Below are 27199 nucleotides of genomic sequence, written 5' to 3'. Positions count from 1 at the left end.
AGCATTCTCTCTCAGAATGGCCTAAGAGAAATTACCAGAACCTGCAGGAAAGAATAACATCTAGCAAGCTGCAGCATATGTGACTTTCACAGCTCTTCTGTGCTTCCTGTAGTTCTTTGCATGAACAGTGCCTCTGTTATGAGCTAATTTAATCGATTGACTATTCCTCCCAGCTGGAACACTTCTACACCACAGGAGTGACTAAGTGATAAGCAATGGGTTAGTGATCCAGAAAAGCATTGAGAAAGGTCCAATCGGTGGTATCAAACAGGAGAGATGAAAAAAGAACAAAGGCTGCTGCCTGGAGTGTAGGGCTGAGCAGGCTGGGTAGGGCATTTCAGTGCAGACCCTCCCCAAGTCACAGCCTAAAAACGTATCAGAAAAACTAAAATACCACTGACTGATACCTTCTAATAACACCTATGACACCTAGTGACACAAAACATATGACAACAGTGAAGTCAAAAGCACACAAACCTTAAATGTTTTCTTGACATTTACACCAATGAAGTTTTCTCCAGGGACAATAATGGCATATGGTTCCAGAAGAAGATGAAAGGGTTCTGTTGATCCTTTAACTTCTATTTCCAATGCTGTTACATCCCCTACTCTGCATTCTGGGATGTTATGAAGCATCCCCTCTTCTAAACTTTGGGAGGAAATATGGTAGAATCATCAAATATGTTAAGCTGGTGTTAAATTGGGTCCTGTCTTTTAATTGCCAGATCAAAACTGATAACCATCAAAAGTTTCTCAAGTACAGACTGCCCGTGTGCAATTAGCTCAGCTGGGGACAATTAAAAACTTCATTATTCTTTAAGGTACTCTAGTTGTCCCAGTCTGTCCATGAACAAGTATTTAAGTCACAGACTGCTGAGACAAAGAGTAGTAGCAGGAAACCCTGGAAAATAAGCAGACAAAAATGATAGTGTTATCTTTTTCCAAGACAGGAAAAGCTAGGGCCAGGCATGTGCCTGGGCATGGGGGAGGATATCAGAGATGCTCTTTGTACCACAACTACTTCTGCAGATAATATTCTTTATACTTGTCAATCCATCATCACCAAAAAGAAGAAAAAGCCCAGAAACTTAATGTAATAGCACAAATAAATTGTGGCTACATATCTTACTGGGAAATGTTTCTCGGCTTACCAAGGTGATTTTGGAATGTCCCTCAGTACCATCTGAATCACACTGTGATAACTCTTCAGCTGCACAGGTGAAGGAGAAAAGGATTTTAGCGTCAAGTAATCAGTTATGTTGAGGATCAAAAAAAAGATGGAAAAGTAATGTAAAGGATGAATGATCATCATTGGAGTACTAAGCTCCGATAAACAATATTCAAACTGTAGAGTTACTAAAAGAAAACACGTTTGACTGCAAAACATTAAGCCAGATTCTGATCTCATGGTGTATAGTTCCAAGAAAAATACTCATTTTTGACATGCCTGTTATTATTTCCCTTGCATATTGCATACTACACACAAACATCTGCAAAGGCTCCCCAAATTAGGCTCAGTACTGCTGCACTAATTGAGAAGTTTCTTCTAACTGCTCCAGAGTATTCAGCTTAATTGACCATCAATCTGATCTTGAGTAAGAAACATGACTTTGCCATCATGGGAAGAGAATGCCTTCTTTATTCTGATGGAGGGGGGAAAAAAGAAACACAGAAACAGGCCTTAAATCTGAAGGGCTTTGCAAAAGCCTTGTTTGTAGACAGATACTAATTTCAATGTATATTTTAATTCAATATATATTCTATTAACTAATAAATTTTAAAAAGCCACATAGCTTCTCTTCCATACATATTTGAGATATTTCTTATGTCTGTCAATCAACGCAGCATGGGGCATTCCAACTCTTGGGCTTTCTTTGGATCAAGTTTCTCTAAATACAGTGAGCTCATGCTCCTGATTTACAGGAACAAGGGAGCAGAAACTGAGAGAACAGTCCCTGGGACAACTGCATTCCAACATCCTTGCGCCCCTCTTTACCCACAGCTGCACACAGCAATTCTCTGCCAAAGGCTCCTGCTATCCCCTGAATTCACCACTAAGCTCTTCACAGGATCCATTTCAGGCCAAAAAAACTACAGCTGGAAACAGTTTAAATAATCACTGTTTGTTAACCAAGTTATTTAGGCTGGAGTAGGCACAAGGCATATCCCCAAAGGAGAGGGGGAAGGGGTAGGAGCTGGTGGAGGAGCCGATAGAGGGGTGAGGATGGTAACTTCACCAGCCAGGACAGCTGCAGCCATGAGGATGCGTCCACAATTTCAGTGTAAAATTAACTGTGTCCAGTCAGTCCTCAAAATTACATGAGATCAGAAAGTGTCTCAAATTTTGCAGTCAAAACATGTTTTCTTTCAGTTACTTTCTACATTTTGAACACTGTTTATCAGAGCATAGTACCAGCTAATTAAATTTAATTTAGAAAAGTTGCACAGCAAGGATTTTATGACTTGCATAAAAATACACAGCTGGAGTTTGCAGATAGGAAAGAATCACGAGCCATACCTCCAGTGGAGTGTAAGTGAGAATAAACTCATGATCTGCACAGGGAAGCAAAACTCCCTGCTCAGGATTTAGGGAGAAGGCTGACTCTGTGTCTTGATTGTATTTGACCTTTGTAAAGCCTGCAGTTTCTTCTGGTGTTAATGGTTTCCGATTAGGCTTTGTTATCTGCCAGAAGAAGGGAAGTTCTACATGGCTGCAAAGAAGTCAATAAACAACAAAAAAGCTATGATTAAAATCCGATATTTTTGAGAAAAATGTATTAAGAAAATGTTCAGATCCTTTTTCCAGGTAGAAAATTCCTATCTTTACAGATTACAGGGGTTTGACTTACCAGTCTTTGTGAGCCACAAAGCTGATGAGGCAGCATAGAGTCAGAGTATATGAATTGTACAAAGAACATGTACAAAGAATATGTGAAAGTAAATTTTATAAATGTGTAAGATATCTTAACACTTTCTTGCCTTATTTGAACTTGTCATATAATCCAGCTTTTAGAAACTCTACAATTCTTCTTTCAAGGATCTGGGATGAACAGGACCATTCCTGCTGACACCAGTACGTTTGCCTTGGATCACTGCTGATGACCTGCATCACCATTCTGAATTTAGTCCAAATGCAACATGTGGTCTTTAACATGTCAACAAACACAATGGCTCCAGCTAAAATTACAGCCATGGCTCTGCCACACTCTTTGCAATCCAGAAAAGGCTGCTGAACTAGGTTGCTTCAGCAGAAGTGTATTCCATGGAATGTCTTCATGGGTTTGAGAACCTTGCTCATGCTGACCTCAAAAATTCTGCCTTAGCAAGAGGGAGCAAGAACACTGGAATTTGAAAGTATCACTGATAAAACTGGACATTTACAATTTCATGTATCACTTTCTGTAGCAGAAACAAGGTTTTTTCTTCCTGCTTCTGTGGCGTTTACTCTCAGCCTGGCCAGCTGTGTTTTATACAAATGCTGACACCAGATGTGCAGGGACTGGTGTGGTGATTACAGGACAGAGAAAATGTGGAAATTGGCACAGTCACATCCTTTGTCAGTTTACAATATCCAGTTCACCAATCACACTTTCTTTATCCAAACATTGGCCTGTTCTGGCATTATGCAGGTGTGATTTCCAGGCCACAAAACCAACTGCCAGATATTCACTGTAGCATGCAACAATTTACATTGATATACCTAAAACCAGCACTGACCTCCTCACTGCTTTGATGGTCTGCAGCCCCTCACTGCTGCAATCATGCACGAGTGTATTTCTGTTAAAGCCTGACTGATTTTGAGCAAAATCAGGATGCCACTATGTTCAGTGTGGTGTGATTATCCATAAGGACACATTCCTTGACTTCAAATTGAATTTATATTTAAATCTATTAGGACTCAATAGTAGGAACCATGTGAGCATTTTAATGTGAGTTAATTACATTGGGCTCCTGTTTTAATCAGTGGAGATCCAGTGGAGTCCAAGATGTATTATGACTTTTCTATGGAAGATGTCTACTGTCAGAATTGCATGCTTGGGAGCATCTCTTCCCTGCACTATGAAAGGAAAAGAGTGCTTAGCTGAGTTGCACAAGTATATGTAGCAGACATGTAAAGTTACATAAATCTCACCAGGATCACCCTGTAAGTATTTCCTACAACCATGTATATTTATGAATCTTTGGTAGATTAGCCTCTACTGAAGCAAATACATTGACCTTGGCTGATGGTTGCCATAATGTCTGATCCATGTGCAATGTTCCTTGAACCTTAATTACCAAACAATGGAGCAAAAAGAAGTAAAGATTCTGCACAAAGTTTATCAAGGGCATGAAGGTTTCTCCAGCTTGAGAGAGCAGAGTATGACAAATGAGATCCCTACCAGTATGCCCAGACTGCAGAGCATTACTCTAATAGCAGCTACATACGTGGAGTTCTTTATAACCAGTATCTTCTCCTCAGTGGTGTGTGGGTTTTGGGGCTCAAATCGTATGAGATGCTGTGCTGTTACATGAGTGACTTCCCCCAGTTCAGGTTTGCTTTCTCCACCTGTGACAAACAAAAGCTCCAGAGCAACCAACTCTCCAACCCCTGGAAGAAATAATTAGGTATTGCTGTTTACCATCTGACTGTTAACATAGTTCATACAATCAATAGCAAATGTCAGTAATGGCCATTGCTGATCATATCTGGTGTTTCCTCAAGTTTCAGAACTCCAGTGTGTTGACTGTACAATATTTTCCTGATGTTCTTTGTTTATCAGTATGTATCAATAGAGACCTTCTGTTCATGAATTTCACAGCTATTCACAGGGGTTTCAGGGCCACAGCTTCAGCTCACATCAGCATCTTTTCACTGAAGTGAGCAGGGTGTTTACAGTGGTTGACAATGTGGCTCCCAGATGTTTTGAGCAGTGTATTAAAAATTAAAATAAGCAGTATATTAAAATTAAAATAAGCAGCAAATGAAGTGGTAAAAAAAAAACCAAAGTAAATACCTGTGATAAAGTGATTCAACAAACTACAAGCCAAGCCTCATGTTACAGCACTCACGGTTACATTACAGTACAAGCACTGACATTTACAAGAATTTGAACTGGTTTCCTTAGCTAATCCAAAGACTTCCTACTTCTCCTGAACTCCCTCATCTAAGATGTGCCCTAAATGGGGTTCATTTCTGCCCTGTTACACCTGATGTTTCATAGTTGGTCAAGTTATCTTATTGATAGGAAAGTAAAAGAGATGAGTTGCACCTGGCAACTGGTTTTCTTTTCTGCAATTTGGTGACATTTTACATTTGGATTTTTGGCTACCAAAGGTTAAGAGCTCAATGTTTTCTGAATCCAATGTATTCCATGCACTGGGAAGGAGCAGTAATAATACAAAAAAAAAAGTAATCAGGGGACACAGTATTTGCTTAATCCAATGACATAAAATGTTACCATCACTTCAGGCCAGCAATCACCACTCACAATATCTGAATATCTATGGAATTAGAAACATGCTAGAAACAAACCTGTGACTGTAACATAACTGACTGGATAATTGTCACACAAAATGGTGAATGTTTGCTGTGAGGCTTCTGGCAAGTAAGGGAAAAACACTACCTGAAAGAGAGAAGGGAAACAGCAAGGTCTGTAACTGATTTCTCTCTCCTAAGTAATACACTTCAATTTGCAAATATTCCCTGAAAGGACAGTTTTTGTAATTAGTAATTAAAACTTACACTTGCAAGAAACAGTCAGAGTCATTTTTTGCTCACACAAACCTAAAACTGCAAGGTCTGGCCAGATCTTCTAAAATGATCTTGCCTGTTAATTTATCTGGTAAAGTCAAAAAACTTCCTATGGCATTTGGCACTAACCTCTACTGTTGCATTCTGCCCTGGAGCTAGCTCCAAAACAGCAGGCTGGATCCCAAAAGGATCCTGTATCACAAAATCATCAGTGACAGCCACCTAAGGTATTAAAACAAGAAAGAAAAAAAAAAGATTAATAAATTTAATTGACCAGGTTGTTGTGTTTAAAATACAGGCTTACCAGAAACAGGCAGTGTATTACAACATCACTGTTTTACCTCTTACCATACTTTTTTTTCACATATCTCAAAAGAATGTGGCTCATAAATACGGCTTAATTAGACAAAAAATATACTCCCTGCTTTATAATGACCTTGGTGAAAGCAGGAGGGGAAGTGCAGTCTCTGAAGACAAATGACAGTGTCAGAAGTCCTAATACTCATTTCCTTTCATAGATCAGCTCTGTCTGTTTTTCCAGGCTTAAAACTCTGAGTTGAAACTCTGAAGTCTCTGGAGGGACAACCTGGCCCATCTGCTTTTTCTCCAGTACCAAAAATGCCAGTCTACCTGCCCTGTTTAATCTCCTTTGTCTGTTTCGCTTAGGCCCTGCTTTGTGATGGGGAGCTAAAGACAGAGCAAGGCCGGAGTGGATAGCTGTGTCTACAGGAGCAGCAGGATCAGTAAGGGATGTTTTTGGTGAGGAGGGAGAGGAAATTACTTCATGCAATGCTACAATTGATGGCATTTCTATTTGCTTTAAGGGCAAGGTTGAAGTTCCAGCCAGTTTTCTTTTCCCTCATCTATGCCTCAGTTTACTTCTCCCCTGAGTAAGACAACCTGTTCCAAAGGCAAGCCAGAGCACAAGAAGAAGGTACAGTCATCCAAGGAGATTAGTCTTGAGGATAAAGTTGAATTCCTGAAGGAATGGCACAGTGCAGATGTCTCCAGCAAGGCCTTATGACTTCTGTGCTAATACACCATGACAGGCTCAAAAGGCCTTCACACCAGGGCACCAGCACCATGCTGGGTCCAGTATTTCCCTTCTAATCACTCACCCCGGAACCAGGAGCTGGACAGGCTTTCTCTGGCATTATAGAGAACTTCCCAGTCCTAAGCCCCTCATTTCTGCACAAGGTTGCTGTTGTTTTTATTCCTCCGACAAGGCAGGCACCACAGTCTATAACGTCAGGCACTGCAACAAGTAACACAGAAAATCAGACTCCAGAGACAGAGAAGGCTGCTGATTAAACAACTCTTTACAGACATTACTGCATGTGAACGTGCCAGGTTTTGCAATCCTAAACCTCCTCAAATTCTTTCCACTTGGAAGTTGGACAGCGTGAGATGTACATTTCTACATTCATCTTACAATTTAATGATGTAAGATGATCTTTCCTCCTTAAAGATTATTGAATGATAAAAAGTAAGATGATTTTTTTTAGAAAGGCTCAGTGTAACAGGAAACGTGAATTTACAAAAAATCAAAGCAAATTTTTTGCAAAAGTAATCCTGTTTGTTATAGTTGAGGTTAGATATCTGAAGAGGTGCAGGTATACCATATCCACATACATTTAATTTCACATTCCATGAATACTAATTAATAGCATAAAATAGTTATAATTAAATCATAATTCTATAATATTTAGAATTAGTAATTACAATTGGGAGTTCAGAAATCAACAAAACACAAACCTAGAAATGTGGCTCCTACTCACACCTCTAATACAGTGGAAAAAAAAGAGCCTAAGATGGCAAAAACAAATAATTGAGGAAAAATTCAACAGGATTACATTTTAATAACTGATAAATCTATGATGAATGAAAATGAGATAGATATCACAATGCAGAAATGGCACTGCCAATTTTTTCTACATTTGTTTTGTCACACAAAATTGAAGACAGTCAAATAAAAAAACCCCAAGTCTGCTTATCTTTAGAGAAATTTAATATTTGGACACTACTGACATGTTAATACTGGAAGTGATACTTTAGCTTGGACTGGGATGACAAAAGGTTCTGATACTTGACTCTCCACTAATATATGATCTTCATAATCTCCCAGATATTCAGGAATAAACTGGACTGTATACTGGCATGCCATTCCAGGAGCAATCATTCCTCCCTTTCCTGGATATTTTCCTTGGGCGGGGAAAAAAAAAAAAAAAAAAGGCAGAAAATTAAAACAAAATTTAAAACCTCCTCAAATTGGCAGTGGTATTTATGATCACATCTTCCTCTGGAAATGTGCCTGTAAACTCCCCTCATTTATTGCCTAAATCAAGCTGATAAAATGGGATGAGCACAAGAGGCCTGGCAGTGCAATCTGGGAATGTGCACATGTTCCAGGGAGCTCAAAGATTGTTTTGTCTGAAATATGCTCCTCATAAACACAGAAAACAGCAAGGAGAAACTAGAGACATGACCCAGTTTTGCTTTACCACAAGACAAAAGGGCTTACATGGAGGCATCTAACTCCTTCTAAATATTCCTCCAGTTCCTGGGGTATCCCAATCTCCTCAGGCAATCTATCCCAGTATCTGGCTATCCTACTGCAGGAAAGATTATTTTCTTAACTTTCCTCTAACCTACCCTTCCTTACTGCAACTGAAGTGTGTTATTTCTTGCCCTCTCCTCCTAATTTTTTCAGTGGAAACTACATCTGTTCCTAGATGAATTTTGGATAAGACTCGATCTAGGTATTCCACCGATACATTTCAATCTAACATCAAACACTTTAATTTAGCCTTCTTGAGTTCCTCATTAGACCATTTCAATCTGCTTATGAGTTACATGTGAATGGTAATAAGTCAGCCTTGAATTTCTAAAGAACTGAGCACTATGGATAACAGAACAAAACAGAGTATCTCTGAAAAATCTTTGTTAGAGCAGGTAAATTAGATTTTTTATGCGTTAACATTTTAAAGGTAGAAGAAGAACCCTTACCTGGCCAAATGAAAAATACTGAAGTAGAAGGGGGGATAAGTCTTACATGTTGACCTGTTGAAGTGATGTTCCGTAGCTCTATAGTCATCTTCATTTAAAAAGAAAAGAAAATGCTCCATTGTATTTATCATCACTCATTAAAATATTTGCAATTCCCTGGTACTACTAAGACTGCTAGGAGTAACTACTTCATCATCACAACCAACCCCAACATCCCAGTTTATTCAATAGAGGCTGAATCAGGTAGTACCAAAACAAAGCAGAGACTGAGAAGGACCCATTTAATCTTTAAATGGTTTGTGTGTCAGTGGCAGGTGTGAAGGAATATCTTCAAGGAAGTTAAAGGGTCATTAATTCAATATACAGAACAAAATCAGACTTTTATTAAAATTCAGAAAGACTACAGATTGAAAGACTACAGATTGAAAGACTACAGAAATACATAGATCATGATAGGACATAATTCTCCAGGGAGGCAGAATTAACTCTCTACAAAGAACCTTCTCACCTCATAAACCTGCCCAGCTTTATCATATGAAAACAGGACAGAAGGTGGATTGGCAAGAAACACAGGAACAAATGAGGTATCACTGAAAGATAAAAAAAAGGAGACATTATCTTCTTGCCTAGTTCTCTAAATACTGATAAAATGAGAAATTGCAAAATGTCTCCTTTGGCCGAAACAAAATATCATAAAGACATACTTTGTTATTAAGAGACTATATCAGAAATTTAGCTCAAAATATCTCTGGGTAAATCCACAGCAATTCTATAGTGGAGCTCTGTGTGCTCCAGCTCAGAATCCAGGAACTGTACACACTGCATACCCTTTGGTATCTTCTGCTTTTCTTCTGGCTATGATTTCTTCCACTTTTTCTTGAGATATTACAAGAGATTTGCCTCCATGCAGAGTATTGGGTAGGAAAAAGCGTGGGTTCTTCAAGTAATTCTGTCTTTTCTCAAGTCTGGCAAGACACTCACTTATTTCCTCTGCTTTCCAGGCCTTACTTTCTTTCCCAGCTCGTTTCTGTAAGGCTTTAGTATTCTTTGAAAAACAAGAGTGCATCGTGCAACATTAAACACAGTGATTTTGAGAATGATGAAAAAGGGAACTGCACATGTCTAACTAAAGCTACACAGCAATGAAATTTTATATAACAAATACAGTGTTTCTCCCTTTTTAACAGAGTAAATAAATTAAGTACTGGAGTCAAATCAACAATGGGTTGATATTCACCCTTTGTTGCAGAAACAGCAAGAGGCCTTACAGATCAGACAGACTAAAACAAACTTGTAACATGTACCTTACTTATGGTTTTAGCCTCGAGGCTAGAGTCTGGAGTTGAAGACACACTTGTCACACTGCCAGGCAGGTAGATACTCTTGTCCAGTGAAAAAGCACGTTGTTTACAGGTCCCTTTCAGGTATCCAGGTTCTGATGCTCCTGCAATTCAAAGAAAAAAAAAATTCTGTAAGAGGAAAACATGAATGATAAGCATGAATAAGAATGATAAACATGAAAACATTATTTAGTCTAAGCATAGGTATATGAGTTTTTATTTTAAGTCTTGATAGCAAAAATACAGTTTAAATCCTCTACAATTTAATTTATATTTATAACTTATTTTGTACAAACAAAGCTGAGTGCTTTAATAAGAAAGCTTTTAGAAGCACTAGTTAAACAGGCTGTATACAGTTATATTACTCCCAGACAGATATGTTAACCTTACAAGTGAGTGGGACTTAGAATGCCCTGTTCAGTTTACAAAAAGATCTATATGATGGACTTCTGACAGTCAGAAACTTGACAAAAACAGGATATACCACCTAGTCCCATGTTCCTATGGTTAGACAGCAAAACTGCCACCAAATTTAAGATGTGAGATTTTTCCCTTTGGAACACCAAATCTTGAAATCTGTGACTAAGTTGATTACTTTATCTTGGCTTGACTGAAAAAATTCATTTCAATGATCCTAAAACCTTTCATCTTAGCTCAGACATAAATAAAAGAAGTAAAGAAGTCTTGACATTGACCAAAATATTTTTCGTCCTGATCGTCATATGCAAATAAAACTAATATATTTCCAGAACTGGAAAATTTTAAACCCTAAATCAAGAAGACAATTACATTTCACTGAAAATAGTTTTTACTTTAATGTAACTGCTTCCCTTCACTGTATACAAGATGTAGTTGCAGCTTCTGTGCTAATGAAATTGGATAGAGACAGAACTCAGAGTTTTTGTGTGAGATGGAAAGAACTGTAAACAAATGTGCAACAACCATTAAACACCATATTGAAGAACATCTAAACTCAGTAGTTTTGAATTTATCAATTTTACTTTGAGAATGTGCCCTTAGTGGAATATTATGCTTAAAATAATAGAGTCCCTTCTGCTTTGGCAGAAAACTATAAAAATAGATCTGCTACATCCTCCAATATTTCAATTATAGAGTGTTCTAAAAAGTCTAAATTACTTTCTGCTTTAAAAGTTACCTTTTGGTGCTTTAGCAAGAGGTAGTTTCTCAGTGATGTAATCCTCAGGACAGATTAAATTATTTTTTCTGAGAAGTTCATTATCCACAATCCACCGAAAAGAAGATGCCACTGCAACAGAAAAGCCAACAAACAAAGGACAATCAAAAAAGACAAAATATTAGCCCCTTAAAACACACTATCTTGATCAATCCAAAGTAGTATTTTTACACCTCATCCCTGTCAGGTTATTTTTTTTTATAGAGATATAATCTGGTATTTTAATCCCAAAATCTGACATGTACCTCCACAGTTCTAAATTCAGTTCAAACCCAGCTAAGCACCCTTTGGAGAAACATTTAATCTGTTTGTTGCTGCTATATATCAAGGTATGTATGCTTGTAATATTTAAGTGGTAACCCTTCAATTTCAAATTTAATACCTTGAACATAACCTGGTTGTTTGGTTTCTCAGTGTTGACCAGATGTTACTCTACTTGAACCTCAGCACAAAATCCTTCCAAGTTGCTCTGTTGATGTAAAGACAACTCCAAACTGGTCTCCAGGTACCATAACCATGTCCTGGGGGGCAACATTCTCGAATCCTCACCTGGTGGCAGCCCCATTTTATGGAAATGTTCCCCTGCATCAGCCTTCATCAGATTTAGAACCCTTTCTTCTTCAGCTTTGGCTTGGGCCTGGGCCTGAATGATCTCCTCTTCTGCTTTGTCAGCTTCCATCAGTCGGCTCTTATACTCAGCAAGAAGCTGCCATGGGTATGGGTGAATAAAGAGAAATCTGAGCTGTTACAGGTAAATGTTTTCTGTTTGTCTTTGAGAGGTAAACAGAGATAGATTGGTAAAACATCACTACTTTACTAGCATCAACTGGCCTGCTAAAACACTGCCATTTCATGATGACACAAAACAGAAAAAAAAAATACCTGTGGCTAAAATCATCCAGCATCAGTCTCTTCTTTTATACACTGACAACAGCTACTGGGGTGATGACAAGATAAGAAACCTGGGGCACTGATCAGCAGGTACAGGGAAAAGTTTTTAGCCAGTACAACAGGCATTTAAAGGGCTACTGCTTTTACTGGCTGTATTCTGTGTCTGAAAAGCCAGCTAGAGATAACAACATCATGAAGGAGCATGTGAATATTAACTTACATGAAAGGTTCCATGGGAAACTGTGCTCAAGTAAATTTCCGTTAAAATGTCAATTGTAGGACCAACACCTGCCTTTTATTTTACGGAAGATCTAAGCAGCAACTAAAGAGCTCCAAACTCTGACTTGGTTTGGACTTGTACCTTCTCTAGCTCATCTGTATAACTGTCCTGATAAACACTGTCTTCTCCTTGGGACTCAATCCAGTTTGTTGCCATGTCCACCTCAAAAACATCTCCAGTGTACAGGTCCTTAAAGGTCCTAGCCAGCACATGGGAGATGTCCTGGGGAAAGAAAATGAGGATGTTTAGAGCTTAAAGCCCGATATAGGATGGGAAGAGATCACTAGGTGCACGCAAACAGCTGGAATAAACAAATGGGAAAAGGTACCTGGAAAGGGGATGTGTATGCACAGGATCACTGAGGCGTGGAGGTGTGGATGTCTGCGAGTGTGTCTGTGCTGGCTGGCTGGACGTGTAGGTGATGGTGATGGACACAGTTCTCTGTGTGCACGGAGTGTGTGATGGGCTGTGTGAGTGGGGAGAGTGTGCGTGAGGCAGATACAAGCACTGTACAGGGGATGTTTTTGTGTGACAGTCCTTGTGTAGGGCGTGTGTTTGTGCCCCAGGGCGTGTGCAGGGGTGTATCAGTGTGTGTGGTACTGTTTCTATGGGGGTTTGTGTGTGCAGCTGTGTGTGTGTGTGTGAGGCTGTTTGCAGGGGGATCTGTATGTGCGAGGATGTGAGAGGCTGTTTGCAGCGGGGTCTGGGTGAGGCTGTGGGTGTGTGGGTGTGTGTTTATGAGGCTGTTTATGGGGGGGGTCTGTGTGTGAAGCTGATTGCAGGGTGGTCTCTGAGTGCTGGTGGATCTGTGTGTGAATCTGTTCACAGGGGGGTCTCTGTGTGCAGGTGTGTCTGTAAGGCTGTTTGCAGTGGGGATCTCTGTGTGCAGGGTGGTCTGTGTATGTGTGTGTCTGTGTGTCCCAAGGGTAAGTGCAGGTCTGTGTGTGTGTGAGGCTGTTTGCAGGGTCTGTGTGCAGGGCTGTGATGCTATTTGGGGCTATGCTATTTGTGCCCGTGCTGCCCAGCCCCGCTGAGTTACCTGCGGATTGGGACTGGAGCTCCCCTCAGCCATGTCCAGCCCGGCTCTGGGCTCCTGCGTGCCGGGGCTGGGGCTCCCCTCAGCCATGTCCAGCCCGGCTCTGGGATCCGGTGTGTCGGGGCTGGGGCTCCCCTCAGCCATGTCCAGCCCGGCTCTGGGATCCGGTGTGTCGGGGCCGGGGCTCCCCTCAGCCATGTCCAGCCCGGCTCTGGGCTCCTGCGTGCCGGGGCTGGGGCTCCCCTCAGCCATGTCCAGCCCGGCTCTGGGATCCGGTGTGTCGGGGCCGGGGCTCCCCTCAGCCATGTCCAGCCCGGCTCTGGGATCCGGTGTGTCGGGGCCGGGGCTCCCCTCAGCCATGTCCAGCCCGGCTCTGGGATCCGGTGTGTCGGGACCGGGGCTCCCCTCAGCCATGTCCAGCCCGGCTCTGGGATCCGGTGTGTCGGGGCCGGGGCTCCCCTCAGCCATGTCCAGCCCGGCTCTGGGATCCGGTGTGTCGGGGCTGGGGCTCCCCTCAGCCATGTCCAGCCCGGCTCTGGGATCCGGTGTGTCGGGGCCGGGGCTCCCCTCAGCCATGTCCAGCCCGGCTCTGGGATCCGGTGTGTCGGGACCGGGGCTCCCCTCAGCCATGTCCAGCCCGGCTCTGGGATCCGGTGTGTCGGAACCGGGGCTCCCCTCAGCCACGGCCGGGCCGGCCCGTCCTCAGCCTCCCGCCGCCGCCGTTGCCGAGTGACCGCGCGGGCGGGCAGGGCACGGCCTGGCGGGGTAATGGCGGTGCCCCCCCTTCCCTTTCCCGGGCGCCATCGCCCCTCACAGACCCGCCGGCGCTCTGAGTGCTGCACCCCGAGTCTCTGAGGGGCTCGTATCCCGTCTCTTCCCTGCAATGTACTTGTGATATTTTAAGTGCGAGTAGCGTCGTGAATTAATAAGAAATAAAATGTTGACTTGAAACCTGTGAAGGAGATTTGGACTTCGGGGGGATTGTGGAGGGTCCCTCCGCCGCTGTGCAGGTTGTGGGTTGGAGCTGAGGGAAGAGGCTAAACCCTCTCCTAATTTCCCCACACGCGGGGCGAGGAGGCTGGGCTGTTCCCTGCCGCTGGAACGGGGCTGGGAGATGGGAATATTCATCATCAGCCCCAACCCATCCATCTCCCCGCTCTGCCTGCGGCGCCCTGGCTGTATACACTGGTTGCTAACAACAGGCTCCGCTGAACCCGGTGATATTTTCCATAGAAACCATCCCGGTGTAGATTTTCTCCTTGTCCTGCTGCCTTTTTATTCTTTCTTTCTTTTTGCTCCCCCTCCTCCACTCTTCTTGCTCAAAGTGAAGGAACCAGACTGTGCCCCCCGGGCTTCTCCATCGCTGTCAAGGTCCTTTGGCTCTACAGGGTTTTGGACAATGGGCTGGGCAATGTTACACCCTCAACAGAAAATAACCATGGCAAAAATAATTGGAATTCACCAACAGGTGTTGTCCCACCAGCAGACAAGCCAAAGGCTGTGGGTGTAAACCCCACGGCAACCATGGGGGTGGTTGAAATTCAACTGGTTTTTTTAGGCATGTGGCACATGGGCTTGAGTCTACGGGGTGTCACGAGCTTTAGGTCCTCAGCTCACCAAAGTCTGCATTTGGAATAAAACACCAAATTAAAGCCAGAGGCACTACTGTGGTTTTAATTTCCCTGTGGAAAAGGGAAGCTTGCCCAAGAGAAAGCTTGGCAAATCTGCGATAACCTGTTCCAAAGATTAAGGCAGAGAAATCACAGATGTCTGACAAGGATAGGACCAGGTACTTGTGCTTTCCAATAGAAAAGGTTCACAGCTTTCATAGAATCACAGAATCACTAAGGCTGAAAAACATCTCTAAGATCATCAAGTCCTACCATTACCCCAGCACTGCTGAGATCACCACTAAACCCTGTCACCAAGTGCCATATCCTCACACTTTTTGAAGGCTTCCAGGGGGTGATGCCACCACTGTTCTGGGCAGCCTGTTCCAAAGTTTGATAACCCTTTCAGCAACGAAATTTTCACTAATATCTAACCTAAACCTTCCCTGGTGCAACTTGAGACCATTTTCTCTGGTCCTGCTCTTGTTCCCTGAGAGGAGAGCCTGACCCCCACCTGTCTGCACACTCCTGTCAGGGAGTTCTAGAGAGTGAGAAGGTCCCCCCTGAGCCTCCTTTTCTCCAGGCTGAACCCCCCCCCAGCTCTCTCAGCTGCTCCTCATCAGACTTGTGCTCTCAAACAACTTTGTTCTGTGCAGGCTTGTAGGTTCTCGCCTTCAAAATCACTGCGTCCACATTTTAACACATTTCCATATTAGAAGTCCAACTTTTCACATCATGTGCTATTACAATTGATTTTAACATCTGTTTGCTAACTGGAACATTAGTAAAATCCAGAATTTTAAAAAAGAATTCTTCCCCAGCCTTTAAAATGGTGACAGTAAACCAGATGTTTTTGTTTAAAACAGTATATAAAAGCACATGAAAACTGACTGTGGAAAAATCTTGCTGTACTTTCATCTTTACTGTCTTTCAGTAACTTGCCAAGCACATCATCTCAGCTTAGAAGCTGGATTTTGCTTTTCAAACTACAGTCCATAAAATCTGGAAGTGAAGGTGAGATCCATCTGCCCAGAAGCCAACTGCAGGGTCAGAAGGAGGGGCTTAAACCACTGTTCCAGAGCAATGCACAATTGTTTCCCATATGACAATGGGATATTTTTCCTTAGATTTCCATTTTTATGCTATCATCATTTACTTAGATAAAGAATAAATGCCACAGTTCCTATTGTAAAACAGTTAAATTCACATGGATATATATACACGCACACATTTCCATATAAATATGATGAGCATTAAGAACAATTTCCATATATATCATCCTCTTTATCACCATTATAAGATATTTAAATTCCAAAGGCTAAAGAGAGACTCGTGCATGTAGGGAATGGAAAATAAAAAACCCAACAGCAACTTTATCCTACATTTATAGGTATAAATACAGAGGTATAAATATTTATATGTGTAAACATAAACACTTTCTCTAACTGCCATGGATGACTTCTACCAGGTGTTTTACCTTGGATTTCCCTCTGTACCATGTAAGGCTGAATTTTGTGGTGGGTTTTAGGTTTGGATTGGGTGTGTGGATCTGAACAGATTCCCGAGGGCCCCACCTTGATGCTCATGTGCAGTGTGGAGCACAGGGGGATTTTTCTTGGAGGAAATTAATCTGAAACTGATCTCTCCAGGATCACCTGGTCAGCTCCATCAGCTAATGGGCTCTCAGTCTACAGGACCAGGTACAAGCTATTCTGAAATAAAATATGCCCAAATGCCTGTCACATACCTTAGAGGAATCATAACTTCTACTAAGACATGGATTTTTCCACGTTTTAAAGCAGTCTCCCTGTCTTGTCAGGATCATATTGCTTTTCTGTATTTATTTTGTTCACACTCCCCAAGTGATCCCCACACATTCCTTGTTATCCTGTGGGGCCTCTTCAAAGTTCAGCTGTTGTCCAAACCCATTCTTTCTTCTGGTAGTAACATATTCAGAAAACATCTTTCCCATTGTTATCTAACAAAATCAGAGTCCTGGAGGTGATTTGTTCAGGCATCCAGGTGCCAAATGACACTACGATAGGACAAGCCCATCTCCTTTTTTCCCCTTGTTCTGACAGTGACAGAACATTTTTGCACATGAAATAGCTGGATGTGATTTGAATGCAAACAGGGAGCTCAGTTACTGAGTAAGAGGTTATGTGTACATAACAAAATTGCAGAGTGGAACTGTATCTTATATTTTTTACAGAAATATCAAGCTCCATACCAGTTTTATTTACCTCACTCCTCTTTTATCAAAAATATAGACAGATGTTATGTCCTGGGTGTGTAAGTCAGCCAGTATATTTCTTATTATTTCTATATTTATAACCAATGGACTACTGTGTCTGACTATAATCTTAAATTATTGTGAACATGTATTCCTTAAATGTATAAATACTGGACTAATAATAGCATTCTTTCAATGCTCACAGAAAAGTTCATACTTTTATCTTCACAGTGATCCCAAAGTCTTCACTAATGTCAGTGGACTTCTTTAGAGAGGGAGCACTCATTATACTGATTCCACTCACTTGGTGTTTGAAAGGTTTCTTTGAAATTATGAAATATAGGACACTCTTAAAAAATAAAAATCAAAGGTTTTTCTCCCTTACGTTAATACAACAGTATGGATTAATTTAGACATATGCACCTACACATAGCTCAAATGTAAATATAATTCAAATTTATATATATAAATAGATATATATATAGATATATAGATATACAAAATAGTCTTGGCACTTCTATCGATTTTTTAAAAATACACAAATCCTGGGGGTTCAGAATGCATCAAGACTCCACATAGTTTTTGATATTTTTAGCAATTTCTGGCAACAAGACAAGTCCTGCAGGCTTCAGGTGGCATTCTTTAGATGTGGGAAAGCAAGGGAACTGACACTGCAGTGCTGCCTTTTGCTCTGGAGGAATTGCACTGTTTTTCATACTTTCATATGGGCAGCAGAAAATAATTTCTAATTATTTATAATTTTTTGCTAAGTTTTTTTGGGGGGTTTCACGAAGTAATTCCCACACGTGCACTGATGGATGATTCGCTTGGACGTTGCTGCCCTCCAGTGGTCCTGTTAAGGTTTCCATGTTTTCAGGAAAGCCTTTAAAAACGAAATTAAATCTTTGTTTTGCATTAAATCTTTGTTTTGATCAGGCAACTGAGCAGGCATAAATATTTCCACCTATGCAATCTGGCATATTCTCTTACCAGTGTATTGGGCAAAATGTTTTTCACTGGCAAAACTATGTATTGTCTTGTAGTTATTGCAGATGCAGCTGAACAGGTATCACTGGAATGCAGTTCTCCTTTGCAAGTTACCATCAAAGCAACTCCTTCTTCTTGAAGAGGAGCAAAAACCAGCATACACAGAATGACTTTAAAACCCAAGTAAAATTTGCAGATATGGAAAATGGAGAAATAACTTTTCACTTTCAGGTGAAAAGTACCAAAGAGCTCAGTTTCTAAAAGCTGGATTCTCCCATCACACTGCTTCCCCATCCCGCCAAAGCTGCTTTTTCTTCAAATGTCCTAGTTTGGAGACAATCCATATCTTACAGATCTGACCTTGCTTCGATGTGCTGTGATCATCTCCAGTTGGAGAGAGTTTGAAATAACCTGCGACTTGCAGTTCCACCTGAACATTTTTCATTATTTTCTCTCTTAACATCTTGTGTGGAGTTATTTTGTGACTCTTTCCTGACATGAGTCAACTATTTCCAACTTGCTTCCAGTTTACGTTTCCTGAGTTTAAGCATTTCTTAGTTTCCTGCACTTTTTTCCTGTACCTAGAAGTCTGTCCCTCTCTAAAGCATGTGAGTGGGTATTGCCATGCTTCTGCTGAAGTACTTACACTGTAATTTCACTCATGCCACATGGGATTTACAAACCAGACACACCCAACAAGTAGGAGAAGCATGTGGAAAATGCGTACACAAAGGGGCCAGTCATCCTTTTCTGGCAGTGTCTGGGCAGATACATCACTCTAATTAAACTGGAAATGGGCTACGCCTCCACGCAGAGATCCTGGGATCCTCCATGATACCAATCCACGCAGAGATCCTGGGATCCTTCACACACCCCCTTCACACAGAGATCCTGGGATCCTCCATGATACCACTCCACATAGAGATCCTGGGATCCTTCACACACCCCCTTCACACAGAGATCCTGGGATCCTCCACACTCCCCCTTTACGCAGAGATCCTGGGATCCCCCACACTTCCCCTCCATGCAGAGATCCAGCTGGAGGATACAGTGCAGATGTGACACTTAGGCAGAGCAGAACAAGGGGCTCCCACTCCACTGACATGTTCCCAGATCCCTGGCTAAAGGAGGGTTACTGGATTACAGTCTGACCTCCTTTTCTCAAGTTATTATCTCTAACCCAAAACAGTTTAACCCAGTGACATATTTTGTTAAAATTAGTGATTTTCATTCTGTGCTCCATGACTGTACGGGGTTCCACTAGTTATTGTAAGGAGTCTATGAAAACTAACAAGGAAAGCAGCCTCTGGTTAGATTTACAAGCCAGTATTTGACTTCTTCTTGCGGATATACCTTTTGTCCCCAAATTAAAGAATAATGTTAGCATTTTCACACTCCAGAATATCTTTCCCTATGATCATAAACCTAGCGCTAGTTTTGGTAGAAATCCATTTCTTGGCACATGGTGGTAGATCACAGCCTTCATTCCTCCAGATCTTAAAGATTTTGCAGTAACAAAAATGTTTAACTGATACCTAATAGTGTTTATCCACCCTTCAGGGACACCACGGGGGAGATGGCTGTACCCCAGACCTGCACTGCAGATTCCACGTTTGCATATATATGTACATAGATGAGGTTTGTGTGAGCCTCTTCTGTCCTGGAAGCAATCTGGCATGCCATGGCAGAACTCCACGACGGCTAATTTATGCTGCTGGGAATAACCCAATGATTGACACTTTTTAGTAGGAAATACGGTTCTTTCTTCCCTTCTGGGTTTCAGTTCTCTTGGAAGTTCTTTTTACACAGCAGCCAGGATTTCTATAAATGCGAAAATAAATCTTGGAAGAGGAGAAACTTTCAGTCTGTTTCTTCCACTTTTCTTGCCACCCTTGGGAGCTCCTGTCTGAGATCACCCTGATACTTTTTATCCCCTTGTGATTTACCTGTCTGGGCTCATTCATCCAAGCCATGGCTATCAGAAAACCATGGCTTGGACCTGTCTTGTGCTGTCCCAGTGCCTCAGTACTTTACCAGGTTGCCCTTCTTGTTTTGTAATCTTGTGCACAAGGAATTAAACTCCTTTTTTCTTACCTTTATCTGGCAGGATTTTTCTCAGCCTCCTGTCAACAAACTGTCAGACACAATGAGTTTGCAGATATTCCCCTGCTCTCCTGGTTTGGGTGAGTGAATCAGGTGAATTAGTTAGAGGGAAAAATGCAAATTGTTCTTCCATGCCTGTTTGTGCTCCAGGTGTCTGTAATGTGAGGATGTGCTGAGCAAGGCCCTCAGCTGGTAAAGGATGGGGTGAGGTCTGAATGTTTGGAGTAGAAGAAGGAGAAGACTCAAAATCTGTCTCTGTAAGGTGCAGAGCAATGAGGATCTGCCACCTAACTCAGAAGGAAAAGGAATCCCACCACCCCTAAGAAGAACATCAAGAGAAAAGTTTTTTACATTTTACCTTAACATTGAGTTATTTTCAGCTCCCAGAAAACTGCCAATTTAGGCCAAGCTCCAAACAATATCTTTCCTGGCTATGTTGTTTCAGGGTGATGAATGGGGTAGGTTTAAAAGGATTTTTTTCCCTTTATCCCCAGAAACTTGGGCACAGATGAATGACCCAGAAGGCCAGCTGAGTTAGGCCTGCACAGCTGATCAAGAACCTCTTGCTATAGCTCCAAAACATCATCTCAGGGAGACTATTTATTCAGTTTGGGACAACATGAGTAAGGCTTGCTAGAGCTACCTCCAAAAGCCCTTGCAAGGGTAATTTGAGGCATAAGTAAATTCATCCCATTTATCTTTCCCTACTCCAATGTCATCAGCTGCAAAGGGTTGGAGTGCAAGGAGAGGACATGAAGCTGTAGCAACCTGGCATTGGTGACAGGAATGAAAAGGAAGAGATTTGGATTTACTAAAGAGGCCTGGTCGCATTTTTAATTGCTCCAAACTGTGTCCTAGCTCCTGCAGATTGGGAGGAATCTCCCTGGAAATAGTGTCTGTAGGACTCAAGATAACTCAGTATGAGAGAAAGGAAATCCATCCCACTGGGAGAGTGTGAGAGGTGGTGATGTCCTGAGGGCACGCAGAGTCTGTCATCAGCAAAATGCACAGCTGTGTTATCACCTCACTCTCCCAGTATATTATTTCATTTCTGCTGGTAGGGGAAGATAAGGCTGGCTCAGCCAAACCATCAGGCTTGTATGTGCTTTTCCATGTGAGCCCTGCAGTGGATCAAAGGCAGTGAGTTCACCAGCCAGAGGAACTGGGACCTGCCTAGAAAATCAGCATCTTCTTTCCTTCCCAGGATAGCAGGACACAATCAGTGGTACCCTTTTACTGTGCCCAGGAAATCGTGAAACAGGGTATGTGTTGTTTCCATTTACCTTCATTTACTGCCATCTAACTGGCCTTCACTGCAGGCATTGAGACAAAGAATGGCCCCTTTGTAGAGGTCCCAAAATGACTGTTTTTCCCCCCATTATGCCCTGCTGTAAACCACACCTGGCAACCCATCTATTAAGCTGATTGTTTTTGTATCATAACATATCTCTAGGCAGGCTACTCTGGTAGCTACTTACCTTATATTTTAACATTTTAGGGCTTATTTCTAACACAGGAGTGTCCTTAGGATTCTGAGCAAGGAAAAGTGTCCCAAGGGAAGGTTTTGCTCTTAGGACAGTGCTGCCTACAGCTGCCCCCGTGTTATGTAAGATGCCAAAGGACATCCAGTACACGTGCCAGGGTCTGGCAGACATTGGGGCAGGATCTGTAGGGACTGGCAGCCTTATGGAGTAAAAACAGGTGGCCAGCTGGGACATTCTGCAGCACTTGGAATGACATGGAGACATCTGCGTTTATGCAGCCAAGTACTGTTTTTACAGTTGTTAAGGTCAAGGAGCAGCACTTTTCCCCCCTCCAGGAGCACCCAGAAACTATCAGCAACCAATTAAAAATCAAAGTATGACCTAAAGTGCTACACTTTAGCTTGAAATTCATTACAATGTTGACTTTGACCTGGAAAGAGCCAGTTACTTGATACAATAAGAAATGCTTGCATTTGGGGGCTTCCCCCTTTTTTCATATTCAGTGGAATGAGCAAATTCTTTTTCTGATTGCACTTGGCCTTAAAAATACACACTCCTGCATCCCCCCAGCAGCATAGAATTATCCCTGATGCATTAGAAAGTGTGAAAAACCCTTCAAAAGCTCATTTTAACCTGAGCTGCAGCTGGCACCTTGGAATGCAATGCATCAGGTCTTCACCCTGATTGAAGAACACAAGGCATAAAGCAGTGAGAGCATGTCCCATCACGTCCTCCTGGTGTGTTCCTGTGCTGAAACTGCACATGCTTGCAACACTTTTAAGTGAAACTGTTCATTAAGCAGCCAAAGCTGGTTTGCTGGGTTGTCTTATGTTTTGGCAGAGCAGCTCTTTTTATCTTTCACCTAAAGGAGATCCAACACTGATAAAAAGAAGAGTCTGTCCGCTATTTCTATAGAAAAATAGACGTCTGAGGGGATTCTCCCCTTCTGCCCCACCAAGCAAGGGGCCAGAGACAGCAAGGAGGGTGAAGTTTTCAGAATTCAGGGATCACATGGTAGGCACAAGGGTAGCTGATGGCATAATTTGGACGAGGTGAATGAGGGAAGCCCTGAGGAACTTAGGGAGGTGCCTGAGGGGCCACAAACTCAAAGGCAAAGCCGAGACAGCAGTTCCAGAGTTGTATTCTCTGGTTCTTGTACAGCCCAGAGGCTTGGAGCTGGGATCCCAGCAGCAATGCTCACAGCAGTCAGGCAGCTCTGCGTGTGAGTTTCCGGGAATTGTTCCCAAGGCACGTCCGCATGCAGTTGCACAAACCAGGGCTCCTCCAACCTGAGTGGGGACATGTCTGTGGGAAGGCTTCAATGGCTGAGGTGCCTGACAGTGGGAGCAGGAAGGAAATGAGTCATTCAACCTTTCTGCTTGGGCTGCACCGGGCCTTCAAAACTGATGAGGAGGCAGCAAAACCCAATAAAATACTTCCTCAGTGAGCAACTTGTGTGGTTCTTTCTGCACCCCGATATCCCCTTGTTTTCTTTTCCAAAACCCAAATAACATCACTGGCCAGAGGAATGTGGCTGCATTTGTCTCTATCAGGTGTATAAATGTGTGATTTTGGAAGTGGCAGTTGCACCTTTTTATACAAACTTGAGTTCTACTTTGCACTTAAAGCAAAGGTTCATTATTCCCTTTGTAAGAAAGATATAGAGTGTGATCTCAGACTTAAAACACCATTTCTCTGAAGGGTATTTACTCTATTTTGAGATACTTCAGCATCTTAATTTGGTCCTCTTCATCCTTTTCAAAGGCTCCTCTCTCTTCAGTGACAGTTTATTGAACTGTGCTCCTAACTTTCATCTTATGAAATGAAACTAGATGCGATAAGAAGCTAAATCAGAGGTGATGAATACTCTTTTTGAATACACTTGATGAGATTTTACAAGTTTTTGCATTTAGGAATATCATAATCTAAAAATTAACCTAGTAATAAATTGCCATCTGGTCTGTGGCTTTTTTTTTTTAATGGGCCCTAAGTTTCAGTTTGTGTCGTTCTCTTCATCTCATGTTCGGCTGTTTAAAGAGCGTGGCTGATTATAAATTAACACCAAAAATGCTGGCTGTCCATTAGGACCAGGGAGACACAGGAATTCCTTGCATACTTTCTGCATAAACATCTGCTCTGCATGTATTAGGAGTTCAAGAACATTTTCTGATTCTGCATGACTTGTTCAGATGGAGGTGGAGGGAAGTCTGATGTCACTCTGTTTATGTGAAGCATAGTTTTAACTCTCTGGGATCAGAAATAGAAGTGCATTACTTGTAACATCCCTGATTATCTGTGTTGCAGGCTCTGGAATCACAAGATCTTCACGTGCAGTTTAAACTTGTGGGGCATTCTTACATCTAGTAGGATTTTCTACAATATAGGTGTAATTCAGACTTACCATCTTTTCTGCACATTTAAAAGTCACGTGAACTGGCTACAGTGGAAAAAGCTGCAATTAGGTAATAATCTGAACAATTGCATCTAATTATTGTGATTATCCCAGTTGCAGGGAATTAAGATGACAGATGAGCTATATTAAAAGGAGCCATTATGACATTAATCATTAGCCCTCCCCCATACTTAACCTGTATACCCCAGTACTATGGGCTGGAAAGAGGCAACGGTGAAAGAAAAAAAAGACACATGTCAAGCGTTCCTGACAGCAAATAATTCGGCCTGAGGACTGTGGTCTTCTAAGGTTAGAAATGAGTTTCCTGACCTGGACATCAGTGGTTGTGAAGCCTGAGGTCTGTGCTCAGCATAATCTGGGATCAGAGAATCAAAGAATCACTAAGGGTGGAAAAGCCTCCAAGATCATTGAGCCCAGTTGTTACCCCAACACTGTGTCCACCACTAAACCCTGTCCCTGCCCCCAGGTGCCACATCCACATGGCTTTTGAATACTTCCAGGGGTGCTGATTCCACAACTTCCCTGGGGAGTCTGTTCCAATGCCTGACCACCCTCTCAGTGAAGGAATTTTTCCTAATATCTAATCTGAACCTCCCCTGGTGGGACTTGAGGCCACTTCCTCTCATCCTGTCAAATATCAGAAGGAGCTATTAATGGATAAAAGTGGCAGGACCCTGGGACCAGTCTCCTGCTGTTCTTCTTTCTGAACAGAGATAATCACTCCATGTAATGTTTTCATAGCAGCAAGTCTAGTACATCGTTAGTTTCCCCAATTAGGTTATTGTTTCTCATTCATGCTACAATAACTTCATGTTAATGGTCAGATTCACAAAATCATTCACACAGTTATAAATGATAGCATTGTGTGGCTGATCCAGGGTGTTTACTGGTGCACTGAACTGAGAGGCTGATGAAATGTATGCACCATGTTTTCTTTGAGCTTCTCATTCACTGTTAATAGAAGAGCTTTTCAGAGCTTTAAAAGAAGTCTCTGGGGTCCCCTCCCCCCAAAAAGTCTTCCTATAAGTGTTTTAGGCTAAATGTACTTTTCTGTACAACTCCCTGGTAAAGACATTTTCATTCTCCCAGCAAAATATTTAAGGTCAGGGAATTTAACATGAGAGTTTTTACTTAAATTTACATTTTTTAAAGCATGGAAATGCATAAAAATTACTCTCAGAAATGCATGAAAATTACTCTCAGAAGTACATAAAATTACTCCCAGAAACTCATAAATCTGTCTTGTAGTGGGAGAAATGAGGTAAACAAATGTGAAATAAAACTTTTAGCACAAAATTAGTCTGAAGACAAAATTGGTGAGACGTCTAAATACCAAGCACTATTGAATTGAGGTAAAATTATTTAACTGTCTCCTTTATACTGAAATTCCAAGAGTTACAATGAACTTAGAGGAGCTTAGAACTTTAATTTCCAAATCTTATGCACAATCTTGCTTTTAATTCTATTTTCTTATAATTTTTCAGCCTGAAATCAATGTGAAACTTGTTGAACTGGCAACTCTAAGTCTTTAGTTGTGACCATACAGTAATAAATGATTCCTTTGATTGTTTTATTGCTTTATTTGGTGGTTAGAACTGCTCTTGATTACTTAGTCTAAGTGGAGGGAAAATCCTTGAGATACTTAAGATACAATAATTCAGGTAGGCGTATTTCTGTCTTAGCAAGTCAAATTTATCTTCTGCTCAAGCAGAAATACCTCATTAATTTTAATGGGACTCGTACAGGATTCTGCCAGCAGCAGGTTTAGCTTTACACATCCCAGCATCTGTTGCTTCCTTTTCCTGTGGCCATGCACAGCTCTCCTAAATGGGAGTAACTGCTGCAATAAATGGTTTAAATGCAGATATATACATCAATATCATTTACTCTGAAAGTACTTTGGCACAGCTATCTGTGGTGATAAACAAGGCGTCTGGCTGCCCTTCCCATTCCCTGAACTGCATGATACCATCCCAGCCTAGTTCATAAACTACGGTGAATTAATCTGTCCAGTCACTTCTCCAGAAACCCAAAAATCTCACTGTTCTTACAGTCATAAATCCCCTTCCTGATTTTACTCGACTTTATCTCCTCAGGGAACATGATTTCCAAAGGTGCTGATCCCCGCCAGCTCCTGCAGAGCCACGAGGCTGCTCTTCCCCACAGTTCAATGTGTTTCCTGCCAGTGAGGGACCGGCAGCTGCTGCAAACCTGGAAGTGCTGGGAAAATTCGCCAATAGGTAAATATTGGGTGGAGCACACTCAGTGGCAGGATCAGTCCTAGGAATCCCAGGTCTTGCATGGGCAGGGAAGTGTTAGCAACAAGAGCTGTGTCCACCTAATGAAAGACACATTGATAACCAAAGAGTAATGATTGCCTGTACAGCAGGTGAGTCACCGGGGCACTGGAGCTGCCCTCCCACAGGGCTGTTCAGTCTCCTTGGTGAGAGTTCTGGCAGTCCCCAAAGTGCAAAAGGCAACTGACAATTTTACATTTTGCTGTCCATCAACTATAGACTTATTTATTCAGCCTAGTGGATGGTGTCCCTGCCCATGGCAGGGGTTTGGAACGAGATGATCTTTAAGGTCTCTTCCAATCCAAACTATTCTGTGATTCCATGAATCTATTTATATGAGAGTAGGATTTAGAGAGACCTGATGATCTGAGGATTGTGACACACCCCATCTAGAACAGTAAACAGATTGGGAAAAGACATAAAAAAACATTTCAGTGAACAGCCAGACCATAACTAAAGTGTTTGAGAATTCCTGTCCCGCTTCTGCATTGACATGAACTCTATTAAATATGACATTTTCATTTGTGTTGGTTTTTGTAATTCTCCTGCTGACAAAAACAGCCCCATGTGGCTGCCAAAGCTCCCTGCTG

General features: G+C 41.9%; 1 protein-coding gene across 2 annotated transcripts in view; it reads right to left on the bottom strand.

The window, feature by feature from the left end:
* The window catches only part of DLEC1 (DLEC1 cilia and flagella associated protein), a 34266-nt gene extending 19782 nt beyond the window's left edge, over positions 1-14484 (bottom strand). The window contains exons 1-16 of one of the 2 annotated variants that reach the window (XR_002044494.3): positions 13486-14484; positions 12528-12668; positions 11825-11981; positions 11237-11347; positions 10045-10184; positions 9568-9785; positions 9249-9330; positions 8741-8828; positions 7763-7936; positions 6853-6989; positions 5864-5956; positions 5516-5606; positions 4429-4591; positions 2519-2711; positions 1152-1210; positions 478-649 (exon numbers count right to left, since the gene is read on the bottom strand). Coding sequence is in view for 1 of the 2 variants with exons in the window: in XM_010394819.4 (XP_010393121.3) it covers positions 478-649; positions 1152-1210; positions 2519-2711; positions 4429-4591; positions 5516-5606; positions 5864-5956; positions 6853-6989; positions 7763-7936; positions 8741-8828; positions 9249-9330; positions 9568-9785; positions 10045-10184; positions 11237-11347; positions 11825-11981; positions 12528-12668; positions 13486-14112 (2646 nt within the window). In the remaining variant the exon portion in view is untranslated. The remainder of the gene's footprint in view (positions 1-477; positions 650-1151; positions 1211-2518; positions 2712-4428; positions 4592-5515; positions 5607-5863; positions 5957-6852; positions 6990-7762; positions 7937-8740; positions 8829-9248; positions 9331-9567; positions 9786-10044; positions 10185-11236; positions 11348-11824; positions 11982-12527; positions 12669-13485) is intronic. The other variant, XM_010394819.4, reaches the window with a different exon arrangement.
* Between the last annotated feature and the right edge of the window lie 12715 nt (positions 14485-27199).

This window comes from Corvus cornix, chromosome 2, assembly GCF_000738735.6.
Source record: "Corvus cornix cornix isolate S_Up_H32 chromosome 2, ASM73873v5, whole genome shotgun sequence".
NCBI lineage: Eukaryota > Metazoa > Chordata > Aves > Passeriformes > Corvidae > Corvus > Corvus cornix.
Note: the sequence above shows the minus strand (reverse complement) of the source record. Positions and strands in the feature narration are given on the sequence as shown.